The following is a 15,909-nucleotide window of genomic DNA, read 5'->3' as shown; positions in this document are numbered from 1 at the left end:
CATATAAAATTCAGTCAAAGAGAACACAACTTAAAAAAATAAATACATTAAATATTAGCTGTACAGTGTTCATTCACAAGTTCATAAGTAGACCTTTATATTAAGTATACACATAAGTGCATTAAGTAAATTAAAGTATTACTATTATTACTATATTTTGCTACATATTATATTACTGATATATTTATGTATTCATTTATGTTTAATAATGTTAAATATTAAAGTTTATTAAATGTAATAAATTAAAATTGAATAAATAATACATTATATTAATACCACGTTAAAATTGTGTTTACAATATTTTAAACACACTTTATTACATAACAGTGTGATAATGATGATCATAATATATAAGATATATAATTCATCATAATATATAATTTGATATCTTGATATAACAAATTTCGATAACAATATATAATTTGATATTTTATTACAACAAATAATTTTCTATAATAAAATACTTTTAAATTTTTAATTAAAATTGTTCTTTTTTTGTATATAAATAATTTTTTAAAACGCGTTATGTCTAATTTACAGAAATATTTAACTGAATATTAATTTTACATTTTCATTTTATAAAGTTAAGATTAATATAATACGCTGTAGGTTGTATGTAAACAGATAGGTTTTTGTGTAAATATACATAAATAACCTGTTTTATATATAATTATTTGTTTGAAACTATTTTATATCACAACTTTAAAATACTATATATTTGTAATTATATTTTAAGCATTTTGCTTTAAACTAAAATTCCAGCATCAACATGACAGAACCGTCGCCCTTTATTAACAGACATATTATCTGTCTTTTCTTCAGCTGAGTTGGGCTGTTTCACCCAGTCTGACCCGTAACCCAGCACCCATCACATGCAGTTGTGTCAATTATTCAGCCATAAACAGCACAGGGAGACTCACACACATCCCGTATCCTCCACCTCATTTATATTCATGTATCAAGCACCTTGCGCTTAGACTTCTTCCAATGCTAGGTTCAATTTGTCAATGAGCTTAACGACGCCAATCTCCAGCGCATTAAATCAGTGCTAAAGGGAAGTGACACGCTGTGCTTAAGCTGGCCATTTGGGTTGTGTCTGACGGACTTCTTCAGGAGGGTCGCATCCGTGAATCAGCTCTAATTCACACACCTCAAAGTCCCTATTCCCTCTCTGACGGCTCGTAGAGTTATCTATCGAAACAATACACACTTCACCTAAGATCTTGAACATGAACACAGTACATGGTTAAAGTGCGCAGCTTCTTTCAAAAGTCAGTTCGCAGACACTTCTATCTTAACTTGAGTTGCAGTTAATTTGTTAACGGAGAGGTTAAGTGTCTTGCTTAAGGGCACAATGGTGATCGCTCATCTCTTGCTACTTGCAGAGATCGGACCAGCAAATTTCCACCTCCACACCGCAGCACTTAAAGAAGTTTTATGCATTCGCTCGACTCATTCAATATGCAAGAGGTATTGGCTTACAGGTGAGACATTGCATGGTATCTCACCTTCTCATCCCAGACACAGTACTTACACACCTCAGCGGCCACATTAAACCTGCATACGCAACATCAGCTCCAAAACCACCCGAGCCACAGAGACAAAAGAAGCACTACACACACAGTGATGCACACCGACACTCACGTCATGGTAATCAGTCTGATGGCACACTGGGCTACAATGACAGAGTCTAGGTGTGAACCTGCTGGGGGACGTTTGGTGACAGGGAGCGCACACAGAGCATTTTCCACTTCCTGCCGTCTGCTGGGCAGCAGGTAGCAGCATCTGAGTGTCTATTGCTCTGTTTCCAAAACCTAGAGAGCTGCGTGCCTAGACAGCATCCTAACAACCATGGAAGCATGAAATGACTGATTTGAAACTCTTTAAATTGGCACCAACTCTGTGTTCCTCACAAACAGCACTCCACATGAGCACGGCATACTATTGATTCAAATACAAGCTGCTATGCTAACACTGCAAAACTCAAATCAGCTTATTAATAATACACAGCATGCACAAACACTACACTCTGAGAAATAAAGGGTTCAAAGGAGGTTTTCATGGTGATGTCACAGAAGAACCATTTTGGGCTCCACTAAGAACCTTCTTCCACTACGAGGAACCTTTTGTAGAATGGAATGATTCCATGGATGTTAAAGGGATACTCCACCGTGTTTTCATATTAAACTATGTTTTTCCCTTAACTAAGACGAGTTGATACATACCTCTCTCGTTTCAGTGAGTGCACTCAATCGCTTTGGCGCGCGGTGACACTTTGAAAGCACTTAGCTTAGCCCATTCATTCAACTCAACTTCAATTCAACACCTCCACGTTTTCCCTATTTAAATACAGTTACTCGCGTAGTGTAACTCGACCTAGGACGGTAACACAAAAAACGTTGCGCTTTTCTAAGCATGTAAAATGGATAACTATATTGTATGGCGGAATACCATGGCAAGTGCTTGTAAGCACTTCGTCTTGGCGCAGTAATATCTTCACTAGAGGGAGCGGGGGCCGGTGAGAGGATTTTTCTCGAGTGCAAAAGTGAGCATGAGTATTTTTCTCACTTTGTCTTCAATCTTGGATTTTCACTTTTCTCTTGTTTTCTAGTACAAATATCTTACATTTTTAAATCAAGACAAAATTAATTGGGAAGCAAAATTACACAATGGAAGTCTTTTTTTTTTTATTCTTACAAATTAAGTCACTTTAGGTGGTAAAAGAATTAAGATATATGCCATACATATATATATATATATATATTTGTTTTTTTATTCCAAAAATATTTTCTAACATATTATATAAATAAAAAATAATTATTTTGATAATAATAACATTATAAATTTAAGAATGATTAGACATGTTCAAGACAAAAATACTGAATAGAAAAAAAAAGCAATTTTTTTGGCAGTGTACATAAAATTTGGCCAAAACAATGATACTTTTCCAAAAGCCTTTGAGTCAGGAGTGTTGTCTGTTGTCTGAAAACACTGCCTCCACAGGCAGCTCAGGTTTAGAAACAGAGCAAATGTCTGTGAGAGGCCTCATGTTGATTTTATGCAGAAGATACCGAGTGTGGAGAAACTTTATTTAGTCTCCCTTAAATATAACATCAGCCAGGCAGAAAGAAATAAGCCACTGAAATATTCTCTCAAACAGAAAACAGAAGAGTTCAGCCGGGGGGTATCCCTTCCTGAGAGAGAGAGAGAGAGAGAGAGAGAGAGAGAGAGAGAGAGACAGATAGTCAGACAGACAGAGAGAAACGCAAGTGAGGAGAGAGAAAACTCTGTGCGCACTGAAGCGAGATTCAGTTGGGCTTACTTCTGGCTTTCAGCTTTTGAAAGAGTGAACACAACAGAGATGTATGCATAGGAGCCGAAGCTGACTCACCGTCTCAATAAAGCGCAACAGTGGCTGGCCGTTTTCTCAGCAGTCTCAGTTCCTCAAGCATTTTTCTCATTCATTTCCTTCACACTGTAGGCATTTCAAAATGCTTTTAAAAAATAGTTTTAAGACGTGAACCAAACCAACTAGCACTGAGATTTAAAGTCTTGAATTGATGCACAAAATAAGAGGTATGTTTGAATGAAGGACCCCACTAAGCACTGCAAAAATAATTTAAAAAGACATTGGTATGTAAAACTATTGACTTACGGTGAATCAAATCAATATATTTGCGGTTACACTAAAAAGATTACATTTAATTTTAATAAGACAAAACACATTTACACAGTGAACTGAAGTAATAAAAATGCTTTGGGAAATGTGATTAATTTTAGTGCATTGTTTCATTTAAACTATTTGTGTAATGTAAATGAAAAACTATTCACAGATTTATTGCTTTGTGCTACTGTGATTAAATAACTAGCATAAAGAATCTTGCAGCTTCTCACTGTTTTAACTAAAATTAGTGTTTTTACATTTATTAGTGATTAAAAAAACACATTCAGTCGTGAATTAAATTGACTAATTGATAAATAAATAGTGTTTTGACAAAATATAATTTTCAATGTAGCTCCTAAACACTGATTAAGGCCCCCTCTACGTGGAGACGAGTTTCGCTGTATACGCATACATTTTGTATCGTATAGGCGTTTCGTCCACACGGATTTGCCGTTTTGGGAGAGTAAAACTGATATTGGATAAATTTGAAAACGCTGCCTTTGCGTTTTCATGTGGAACGATGACGTCATCGGCCCACGTCTCGGCCCTAGTCAGACACCGCTATGTCACGTAACAGAAACAAAAACATGAACAAACACTGAACGATTGTCTTTTTATTAACTAAAATTAACAATGATTAATAAATGTATTGTTTCATGTTCGTTTGTATACCACTCACAAGGTTTATGCGCATAGACCAAGTCTTCTTCTGGGTTTATAGTGTATCTATGTGGCAGAATTATAGCGCCACATACTGGTCTGGCATATATACTACATCGTTTTGTGACGGTTTTGTGGTTTTTGTGTGGACAGATATTTCTTGAGATGAAGCTGTTTTTGTTTCTACTGTACAATTTAGGTGTTTATATGTACAGTATATAAAACACTGAGACATCTGCCCAGAATTTAATTGGTTATTCATTTTTAAAATGATATGAATAATATAAATCATCCAATTTATTTATTAGAAGCTGTGAACGAAAAAAAAAACCCTGTTAAGCATGGTCAAATGAATCATAAATGAGGGCACAATGTCAAACTATTGGCTTATGGTAAAGTTTACAGTAATTTTTACAGTATTTTATTTCTAACAAGAAGCCCTGTAAAAAAACAACAACACTGTTTTGACATTGTATTAAATACTAAATGTTATGTGCATGGCAAAATTTAATAATTAAAACATAATGCATTCATATGATACATATAAATGAACAACATTAATTTCTAGGCAGGTATTTCTGTGCTTCTTTCTTGTAAAGAAATATTTGGTATACCAAAAAATGTTATCCCTGACAATGTTTTAAATCAAATGCATAAATGATAAAATATTAATAATATATTTTAGAAAATTGTAATTCAAATTGAAATGCTGTCTTATAGAGATTTTCTTTTTGTGTGGTAGATTTAGCAGAGTTGTTTCCCCGGAAAATTTCCGGATTGCCTTCTGTGTGAACGCAAACACTTCCCAGGATTGATTCCGGGATTGATCCCAGAATCAATGCCGTAAAGGGTATGTCATAGTGATGTATCGTGTGACTCTTTTACCGGGTGTTTTGAAGGCAGATCAACTTTCGTGATGAAAAAATATGTGCAAAATGTAATGAAGCAGAGATCAGTTAGCTCCTCACTATCCTTGCTGAAGCTGAGATCGTTCACCAGTTTAAGAGAAAGTTAACATGCCTAGCGTTTTCGACTCGTACATTACACGTCACATCCTGATGTCGCGTGTCATTACGGGACCTTTACAAGTTGTGTATGAACGCATGCAGAGATTCCAGAAGATCACTGGCAGTGTGAATGAACCAAAATCTGCTGATTCGGGAACAGTTGGCGGGACACATTACCCGTGTATTTTCCAGAATCTCAGTGTGAAAGGGATTGAGATTCACTTTTGTGAATTTGGGTTTTGTGGTAGATAAATAAATGTATATAAAAATAAATCACCTATAGTATTCATGTATTCACTAAAATGGGTCAAACGTTCCAGTGCAACGTAATGCGCGAGTTGAGAAGAGCATGTTTGAATATCGGCTAACACCTTTGCGTTGTAAAATATAGAGTATGTCTGCAAAGTAGATTGAAAGATCCAGGTATTTTATGATGCGAAATTAAGCACAGATCAATAACATCAAAATAAACAGACCAATAACCACCCAGCACATTAAATCTGCAAACTATAATAAACTCCTGCACTTCTCTGCTATATATTTCTTTTACAGTTTTAATTTAGACTAAATGGTCATGGTGATTTGGTAATAGTCCATCCGCCACGTCTTTATACTAGGACTGAATGAGAGGTGAGATTGAAGTCCTCAGTAACATCTGCAAATTCAAGAAGTTCTGATCTCATTAAAAGGCTTAAATGGGAAGATTCTCCTCTATGCCCTCAAGTCAAACATGACCCCGGCAGCTAATGAGCACTGTCTGCCAGGCCCGAGCATCAACGCCGCCGCATCCATTGTTATTTTCTGACTGCTGAATTAGATATCCCTGCTGAGGGGGAATGCAGATTGCCCCCTTGTGCAAAAACCATCATTAAGCATTCTTTTCAGCTGCATATTAGTTCTCTCCTCAAAGGAGATGCAATTAATCAACCTTCTTTGTCAGCCGGCCTCACCGGTCACGATAAAGTGCTGTATGAATTCGTCCGGGGCGTTTCTTTAATGGTTCCGCTGCGCAGGGCTTGGCAGGATTGCACAGATCTAATTGAAAGCGTGCGGGCCGGGTTCTGGACGTGTCGTGGAAAGGGTTTGAATTTTGACTTGTGCTCGACAGGACAAGGGCCTGATCTTTGGTGGCTCCAGAGCCATGCTGTTAGCAATCTCGGGAAGTTTAGTCTGCGTTTGAGTGACAGTGTGACTGCTGCTCGGTCCCGGCAGGTGGACGCGTGGCACTGAGGCCAAGGTTTATCAAAGCTGATTTTTGTGCTTGCACATGATATTTGAGTCACTGGAGGCGGTCAGACTATGAAGTTTGCTTTCTCTTATGAACAACTGAGTCTCTGGGCTATGCTATTAGACTGTCTGAAGCATATTGGACGCAGAACAAAACAGTACAATTAATGGGAATCAGTACGCACGTTATAACTGGCGTGTCAAATAAGAAAGGACATAAGGACAATGAAAAAAGTGGTGGGGCACATTAGAAACTTCATCAGCCTGGCTTATGCATATAAAGCAGTTGATGTAATGTTTGCCCAGTAATTGTAATTTACTGATTATAATCAGATTGCCATAATTAATAGATTTGGAGGAGAGAAGGCACTTAAATTGAGTGGCTCATATGTTCAATGGAGTGCAACAGTTACTGCCTACTGTTAAAGCCACCTTCAATAAAATAAAATAAAATAAAATAGTCTTTAACAAGTGAATGAAAATGAAGCATTGTACAATTTTTAAATGCTTTGAAAGAAGTCTTACAGAAGGACAAAATAAGTCTTTTTTTATTTAAACATATTTTTAAATATAATTTATGGCATTACTGTACATTACTTCAGTGTCACATGATCCTTCAGTAATCATTCTAATATGCTGTTTTGCTGCTCAACAAACACTTATTATTCTTATAAAAGGCATTAAAATAAAATGGCATTAGAAATGTCTCCACGGTCAATTCTAATCAATTTAATTAATGCTTGCTTAATAAAAATAATTAATTTCTTCAAAAGAAAAAACTAAAACCCTGAAACGTACTGACCCCAAACTTTTCAATGTACACTTTAAAATATACATTGAAAAGTGTATGTATAGTGTTCAAGAAGTTTGGATTGTGTTCTTCACAATGCTTCACTGGAGTGACTCTCTGACTGTCACATTGCTCCTTTCATGATTCATGGCTAGCCTAGACCTTCACTAGGAACTGCACTGCTAAACACAATTTAAAACAAAAAAATATTGAGATATAAAAACAGAAATAAAGCATAATAATGGCTCCAAAAGAATCATCGATTAACAACTTCAAGAGCTCACTGTAGTGTTAAAAATCAATTCCACTACGGAAGAAATAAATGGGATTTATGTCAAGCAAATGGACCAAGCAAAATAAAAGCTCTTCAAATATTATAATTATGGCACCAAGAAGTGAGGGAAATGATTTATAAAACATCTAAATGGTTGTCTTCCTGTCCATTTTTAGTCATAATGATCTGCAAAGTGGACTGCATTTATGACAAAAGTCAAAAGTCTGGTTGCATGAGACTAGATCAGTGTGTTCTGAATGCTTCAGTAAACCCGGCTGATCTTTCACACTCATTAAGCAAGTGATGAAACAAGTGTCTAGGTACTTTTATCCCTCTGAATGGCATGTTCTCGATCCAATTTCTTCCCACAGTCTCTCACACACCAATCCAAATCGAAATGAGTCATCATAAATCACCCAGTCCATCTAGACGTATGACTACTGGACCAAGGACAAAGTAAGGATCATTTACTAACATTAGGACAGGGCTGATCATTCACATCTCATGCAGGAGCTCTGCGCCGGTCCCAGGTGTGCCGTGAGAGGCTCTATTTAAAGCTTGGCTTCTTCCCCAGCAGCTCACGCGGGCTCTTGTGTTACAAGCACATAAAAAGCATGTTGACTTACTGTAATAAACTAATGCAAATTGTGCAGTGGCGTGAAGGATTGCAGAATAAAGATCCATACATCACTGTGCACGGAGGTCTGGCGGCTGCATTCAGCCCACACGCCGCCCACTAATTCACCACTAATTTACCATGAAGCATAAAAGTATTCTTTTTTAATTATCTATACTTTCGGCCAAAAAACGATCCCTATCTCGGACCACTGAGACGCTCTCAGGAACAAACGCTTGCTCAGAGCATTTGGCTTTGCGTTCGTGCATCGACTGTGATAATTGGAACTGATACATCCTCAGGAAATGTCAGTGGATTCAATCAAAACCCTTCCATCGGAGTCTGTAAGGGGGTGAAATTTAGAAAGACAGACAGAGACGGAGAGAAAGATTTTGAAAAATGCATCTGTGGCTCAGAGTTGTTTATGAACTCTGTTTTATAGCAGAGAGAAGCTTGTGGTGGTGCATGAGGGGGTTTTTAAACAGCAGCACTGTCACACATGGCTCATCCATTTCAGACAGTCACTGCACCCCATCAGTGCTCCAAAGGGTCCAATGTCATGCCACACGGCCCCTGAATATCTGATCTCGGGCCTCGACTTCTGCATGCCTCTCTGCTCCGTTCTCTCTTATTTATGTTTGCTGCGACTTGCCTGAATGTATACTTCAGGGTAACAGAAATAGAAGTGCAAGGCCAGCAAAATGGTGTTGACCTCTTGTTCTCGGGGCCCCGGGAAGCCAAAACTTCTTCAATGTGAAGTGGGATTGGAGGAAGCCCTATTGAATTGTCTAGCCCACCGCAGACAGGTCTTTTGATCCTTAAAGAAACAAAGGCACTTCAGGGGGCCTGAACTCTTGCTGTGTCTCGACAAAAAGCAGCCTTTAAAATTCAGCTTTCAGACAAAACTAGCAAACGGAAAGCAGTCAGAGTGCTAAATAAAACAGTTTTAAGACTCAATGTGCAAAACAGACACTAAAAATTGATTAAGAACAGACTTTGTGAGTTTATGAGACCACTTTTTTATTTTATGCTGGGTCAAAAATACAATACAACAACAGGAAATGTTTTTTTATCAGACTACACTTATTGTGTTTTATGTTGTTGATTCACTAAAAACTTGTTCCTATGAGTCATTCATTTAAGAAACCAACTACATTTATAGGGTTAGATTTGTTGCATATTTCCACACAAATTGTCACAAACACGACTCCACCTGGCATTTATTTGCTGATTACAATCATTAATGATTCAATAAAAAGAGTGATTCATTGAGGAACTAGACTACAGAGTTTGTGCTATATTTGAATTACTAAAAAAACTGTTTCATAAGAGTCACTGATTCAGGAATAGGATACTATGTTTCTGATGTATTGACTAAACATTACTAAACAGGTTTAAACAGTAATTTGCACAAGAATCAGGTAAAAAAACGAATAAAAGCATTGTATTATTGTATGGTTTTAAAAAGAATCAGCTTATCATTAATTCTGATATCAGAAAACATAGTCTTATTATGATTTTGATTCATTAAAAGAATCGTCTCATGTGAGTCAGTTGTTCATGAATCAGACGTGTGTCACGCTGTATGTTTTTGATTGATTCACTTAAAAAGAATAATTGGTTTGGGAACTGGAGACATTCATTTATTCAGGAATCAGACTACACAGTTTGTGCTAGGTTTTTTGAATGACTAAACTAACTGTTTCATGATCATATCTGCGATTTCAGTTTTGGTTCTCTTACAAGACTCTATTGTTCAAAATTGAGACATTGGTCATGCTTTATGTTTTTAATGGATCCACCTAAAAGTAATGCTCCATAAGTATAATCTGTTCAGGAATCAGATTACATTGGCTGCGCTGTAGGTTTTTCATTTGGTTAAAAAGAAAACGTAGTCAGTTTGAGACGACACAGTTCACGACTTATATGTATCTGATTCACTAAAAAGAACCAGTTCATAAGAGTCATTCATTCAGCAATCGCATCACACTGAAATGAATCAGTTCACTGAGAATTGTACTACAGTGGTTCAGCTGTATGTTTATGACTCACTAAAAAAGAACCAGCTAATTAAAGACATTCATCGAGGAAGTTGGTGTTGAAAAGACATAAATGTAAGTTATGACCGATCCTGTATTTCCATTTTTTAATTTAAAGGGATAGTTCACCCAATAATGCATGTCGTTCCAAACCAGTATGAACTTCTTTCTTCATTTAAACACAGAAGAAGATAATTTTAAAGAACGTGGGTAACCAAACAGTTGACGGTATTAATTGACTTCCATTGTATTTGTTCTATACTACAGAACTCAATGTCTAGTGTCAACTGTTTGATTACTCCCATTCTTCAAAATACTTTTTCATTTTTGGATGTAGTATCCCTATATATAGCTAGGGATCCAAATGTTTGGTTCAGTGTTTCATGGTCCAATGATATATTTGGAGGACAAAATGTAGACAAGGCATAGATTTGAAGCAGCTTGCACACATGAGCGATGCTGATCTCACCTGTACTCTACCGACTGGGTCCTTCTTGATCCACTTGATGACGGTCTCATAAACCAGCTCCTCGGCCTTGGTGTTCAGGCTGTCATTGGACAGGTAGTTAATGAGGTCTTCTTTGGAGATGCTGAGGATCTCGTCTTGTCCTGCCACATCGGGGAAGTTCTGCAGGGCGAAGGCCTTGGCCATGTTGTGGAGCTCCGTGCAGCACATGGCCTCGGCCATGGCCAGAACCCCCAGGCAGTTTGCTGCAGTCAGCTGCTTTTCTGAAGAAGAGAACAAGAGAGGCGCTCACATCCATAAAAGATCACAGCACAGAGGGGATAGGAAAGCTATCTGTGCTGTATATCTGGAAGGCTCCAGAGATGGGCCCCTGCTTAAGGTGCTCCGGAGACAAACAACAGAACAAATCAATCGAGCTCAGAGCAGCGGGTTGGGACGCTGTCCTGTGGATTAGATTGGCAAGGTGAAGCTCATCTTTAGTCCCGCTGAGTCACATCTGAAGGTATTTGACCAAGCGGGAGCAAAGGCCCACATTTTTAACAAGGCAAGAGTCTTTTTGTGTAGAGCTCTATTTTACACCACAAGAGCTGAATATGAGTCTGACACTCCTGCCGTGGTGAATGAATCTAAGCCTGGATTGAAGAGAATCTTTCTAATTCAACTATGAAAAGCATAAGAAGAAAAGCTGAAGTACACGTATGTGGTGAAATACTGAAGATGTTAATTATGTATATAAAAACTAGTGGGCTTTTATACATAAATATACACAGATCTGATCAAAGTTAAGGATAAATTTAATTGATCAAAATAAATGGTTCTAATTTCTATTTCTAATTTCTATTCATTACAAATGAATGCTGTTCATTACTTTGTATTCATTAAAGAATTCTGAAAAAAAATGAATCAACTGTTTTCAACATTGATTAAAATAAGAAAAGTTTCTTGAGCAGCAAATCAGCATATTATTTGTGAAAGAATAAAAAAAAAAAATTCTGAAAGATCATGTGACACTGAAGACAGCTATAGCCACAGGAATAAATTACATTTTAAATTATATTCCAATAGAAAACTGTTATTTTAAATAGCAACAATATTTCACAAATATAAAATTTTTTACTGTATTTTGGATCAAATAAATGCAGCCTTTGTGAGCATAAGAGATTTCGGTAACACTTAAATACTTAAAGCCTTCAATGCATTTTAGATGGGTTATTAAATTATATAATGCATTAGAATCATTCATTATGTGAGGTTTAATACATTATATCTTGTCGTAAATAATTATAACCAAATTTAAAATGCATAGCGTAACAATGAATGGATAAAAGTGCATATACAGTATATAATACATTATACATAAAAGTTTTAAGTTTTACAGAGATGTCGTTCAAAAACATTGACATTTTATTAATTAATCAGAATGTAATTACCACTAAGAAGTATCAATCAATTAAAATAACAAAATGTAAAAATATAAAATGCTATATAAATTTACAATTTTTCAAAATGCATATTATATCATTGTAAAAAATTATAGTTTTTTTGGTAACACTTTAGTATAGGGTCCAATTCACACTAATAAGTAGTTGCTTATTAGCATGTCTATTATTAACATATTGGCTGTTTATTAGTGCTTATAAAGTACATATAATGCATGACATCCATAATCCTACCCTTTACCCTAAACTTAACAACTACCTTATAAACTATTAATAAGCAGCAAATAAGGAGTTAATTGAGGACAAAGTCATAGTTAATGGTTAGTTAATAGTGAGAATTGGACCCTAAAATAAAGTGTGACCGTTTTTTTTTTATTATATTAAATTAAATTGTTATTTATTTAAATTTATTTAAACAAATGTGAAAATAAATAAGTTACATAACTGACATTGAAACCCATGCTTGCTGCAATGCAAAACGCTCGTCTCTGACAATCCAATAAACAAATCCCACCAAGACTGCAAACAACAAGGCCAGCAGATCTAAATCACTCCGTAACAGACGCAACCTGTTCCGGATAAATATAATAAATGTGGACCGCATCAGAACCCCTGTGTCATCGGCAGTTCTTATGCTACCCAATTTGTCTCCAATATAAAACAGAAGAGTACAAATTGTTGTAAAAATGGTTGAGTGCGCGCCTGGTGGAGGCAGATGGGCTTTTATTATGTCTGGGTCTTTGGAGGCTGGCCTGCAGCGTGCCATCGTCAATAAACCAAACGGGCCACTCGTCTTCTTTCACTCTTAGAGGAAGGAAAAATGATTTTTTTAGGTGAGGTTTGTGCCAGAGGCAGACAGACCGCAGAGCGAGGCTTATGCCTGGTGCTAGCATGAGTTTATAGACACGCTCTGAAGTTTCTGAGTCTATGATGCTGTGTGTGGCATAACAAACACATGGCCTGCACCTCGCTACCAACAGAACTTCAGCTGCTCTAACCTCTTTTTCTTAAACCTATTTTAAAGAATGCTCTCTTAATATGCGGTCCTTGAATTCCCAGACTGTGTGCTGTGTAGTTCGGCATTGAAAAATGTTTCTAAACCTGTGTTCCCCTCATTCCTACACACCCTCACCGGACTTAATCAATTGTTTTGTACTTTGCAACTTTGACATGCAATCAGATTTTTTGCCCAAAGGCACAAACCAATCCTCAACCTGATGTTTCTGAATGCATTACACTGACTTTCATTTGTTGGGGTCTTACAGGGACTGCAAGGCACTACTGGCAATACTAGAAAGAAACAAATCAATAGCTTTTGGTGGTATATCTTTACTGACCTTTTAAACCAGAAGTTTGACTTCGTCCACATTCTCGGTACATATAGAATATCAATGGTATCACAAACCTCAGCAGAATGACTTTTTGATATTATCAAATAATATATCGCTGGAGCTTTCTGAGATGTTCCACCAGCATTATATATGACTGATTCTTCAAGTAAGAGCTGTTCTGTTTATTACAATGAAGGTCACATTAAATATGTTTTAGTTTTTGTTTACTATGCCTTCATCATTTATTTTTGCGGTTTAATATTATTTAATTATTTTTAAATATTTTAAAAATAATTTTTTAGTTTCAACCTTGTCCCAGCCTTCAAATACAGTTGCGTTTTTTAAGATTGGGGCAAGGGTCAAACAACAAAATTATTTTTTCGAAAGTTTGAGGATGGTAGGTGGTAAAAAAAAAAAAAAAAAAAAAAAAAAAAAAAAAGTTTAAAGTAGTCTATAATGCTCTCTCTGACTGCATTTATTTTTTTATATAAAATACAGTTAAAACAGTAATATTTTGAAATATTTTTTACAGTTTCAAAAATGTTTTCTATTTGAATATATATTAAAATATATTTTATTTTCTGCGATTCAAAGCAATTTTCAGCATCATTACTGAATTCAGAAATCTTCAGAAATCTTTCTAATATACTGATTTGCTGTTCAAGAAACGTTTATTATCAATGTTGAAAACAGTTGTGCTGCTTCATATTTTTGTAGAAACCTTATCTTTTAAGATTCTTTGATTAATATAAAGTTCAAAAGCACAATATTTATGTGAAATAGAAATGTTATGTAACATTATATAAATGTCTTTTCTTTTGATCTATTTAATGTGTCCAAGCTGAATACAAATATGAATTTCCTTTTAAAATAAATCTCCCTGAGCCTTGCATGTTGAATAGTAGTGTACGTTTTTTTTCGATAAATATGATGGAAGAGCTTAAGAAATAAGGAGAAGGGAAAATCAAGGAAAAAAAAAAAAAAAAAAAGTGAAAGTCGTTATTCAAAAGACTGTCAAAATCATTATTTCAAAAGACTGAAAAGCTGATAAATAAACATCTATGAAATTAGCTTTAGCAAGACAAAGGAGTCTATAAATTGCTAGTTGCTAGTAAATAGAGAGTTGTTTACTCTCACTACTTTCATTTGTAGTTTTGTCAGGTACAAAAGTGTTCATAGTTGAAGAACTTCTCCTCACTCTGCTGGTCATCTGAACCTCCTCTATATCTGGTATTGAGCTGAATAATCAGTGCTGGATCAGATTGTGACGTTTTAATGTAATGTCTCTCTGACCTTTATCCAAATGAGCTTGTACATGACTCCATCTGATGGATGCTGGGATCTTTTGAGTTCCGTACCTAAGAAAGACACGCAGACTTTGCAGAAGGTGTTGAACTGAAACTTGTTGGCGGCCTCCAGCAGGGTTTTGGCGTTGGCCGAGTGGATGACCAGCGAGCCGGTGTAGACGAACTCCAGCAGCAGCTCCAGCACATCTGCACCGATGTTAGTCATCTTCAGCTCCAGCTTCTCTCCACAGCCCGTCTCTCTCGATGACCTGACCACACACACACACACACACACAGAGCTCATGACCACAGGGAAAGTCTTACGACCACATCATGCTTCAAATACATCCAGAATCCATTACTGGATGGTTCTATCAAACGGCTGCCTTTTTAAAAGCAAATTCTGAACGATTTATAAACATTATAATGCGTTTAAAAGTTAATAAAATTTTGCCATCTGAAGGAAAGTGAATACATTTAAATTTATTTGAGCTTGACATATGACATATAAGATGGACCCTTTTTAATAAAAAAACAAATGCATAAGATAAACTTATTCAAAAGAGGATTGAACTTAAGTTACAATAGGACCTATTTATTTATTTGTTTCTTTACTTATTTAATTTATATATATATATATATATATATATATATATATATATATATATATATATATATATATATATATATATATATATATATATATATATTCATTTTCAACATCTAATTTTGTTTAATTCTAAATTTAAATAGTAATATTAAACTATTAATAATTAGTTACTAGCTAGTCTGTATTAATAATGATTTCATTAGTAATAATTATTTTGTTTATATTTATATTTTAACAATATACTTAATATATCTTCTTTTATAAAAAAATATATTATTAATATATTTTTTTATTTAATTACATTTTAATAGTTTTTAATTATATGAATGAATTAATAAAACAATTAATAAGTTAACATTTTCTTTTGCCTTTGAAACGTTTTCTAATTGTCAGTATTAATTTAGTATGTGTTGATTAAAACCGTTTTTATTTTTCTTGGCAGGATCTTGGCTAAACTATGTTGTACTTGGTTATATAAATGAAATATGACTAAATAAATT

The 15,909-nt window shown here is 35.4% G+C and overlaps 1 protein-coding gene across 4 annotated transcripts in view; it reads right to left on the bottom strand.

Annotated features, from left to right (window-relative positions):
• The window catches only part of LOC127984465 (kelch-like protein 29), a 234,322-nt gene that overhangs the window by 51,167 nt on the left and 167,246 nt on the right, over positions 1 to 15,909 (bottom strand). For all 4 annotated transcript variants that reach the window (XM_052587112.1, XM_052587113.1, XM_052587115.1 and 1 more), the window contains 2 exons: positions 14,872 to 15,068; positions 10,747 to 11,006 (listed from right to left, as the gene is read on the bottom strand). In XM_052587112.1, coding sequence (XP_052443072.1) covers positions 10,747 to 11,006; positions 14,872 to 15,068 — 457 coding nt within the window. The remainder of the gene's footprint in view (positions 1 to 10,746; positions 11,007 to 14,871; positions 15,069 to 15,909) is intronic.

Source organism: Carassius gibelio, chromosome B20 (assembly GCF_023724105.1).
Source record: "Carassius gibelio isolate Cgi1373 ecotype wild population from Czech Republic chromosome B20, carGib1.2-hapl.c, whole genome shotgun sequence".
Lineage (NCBI taxonomy): Eukaryota > Metazoa > Chordata > Actinopteri > Cypriniformes > Cyprinidae > Carassius > Carassius gibelio.
This window is presented reverse-complemented; position numbering and strand designations above follow the sequence as displayed.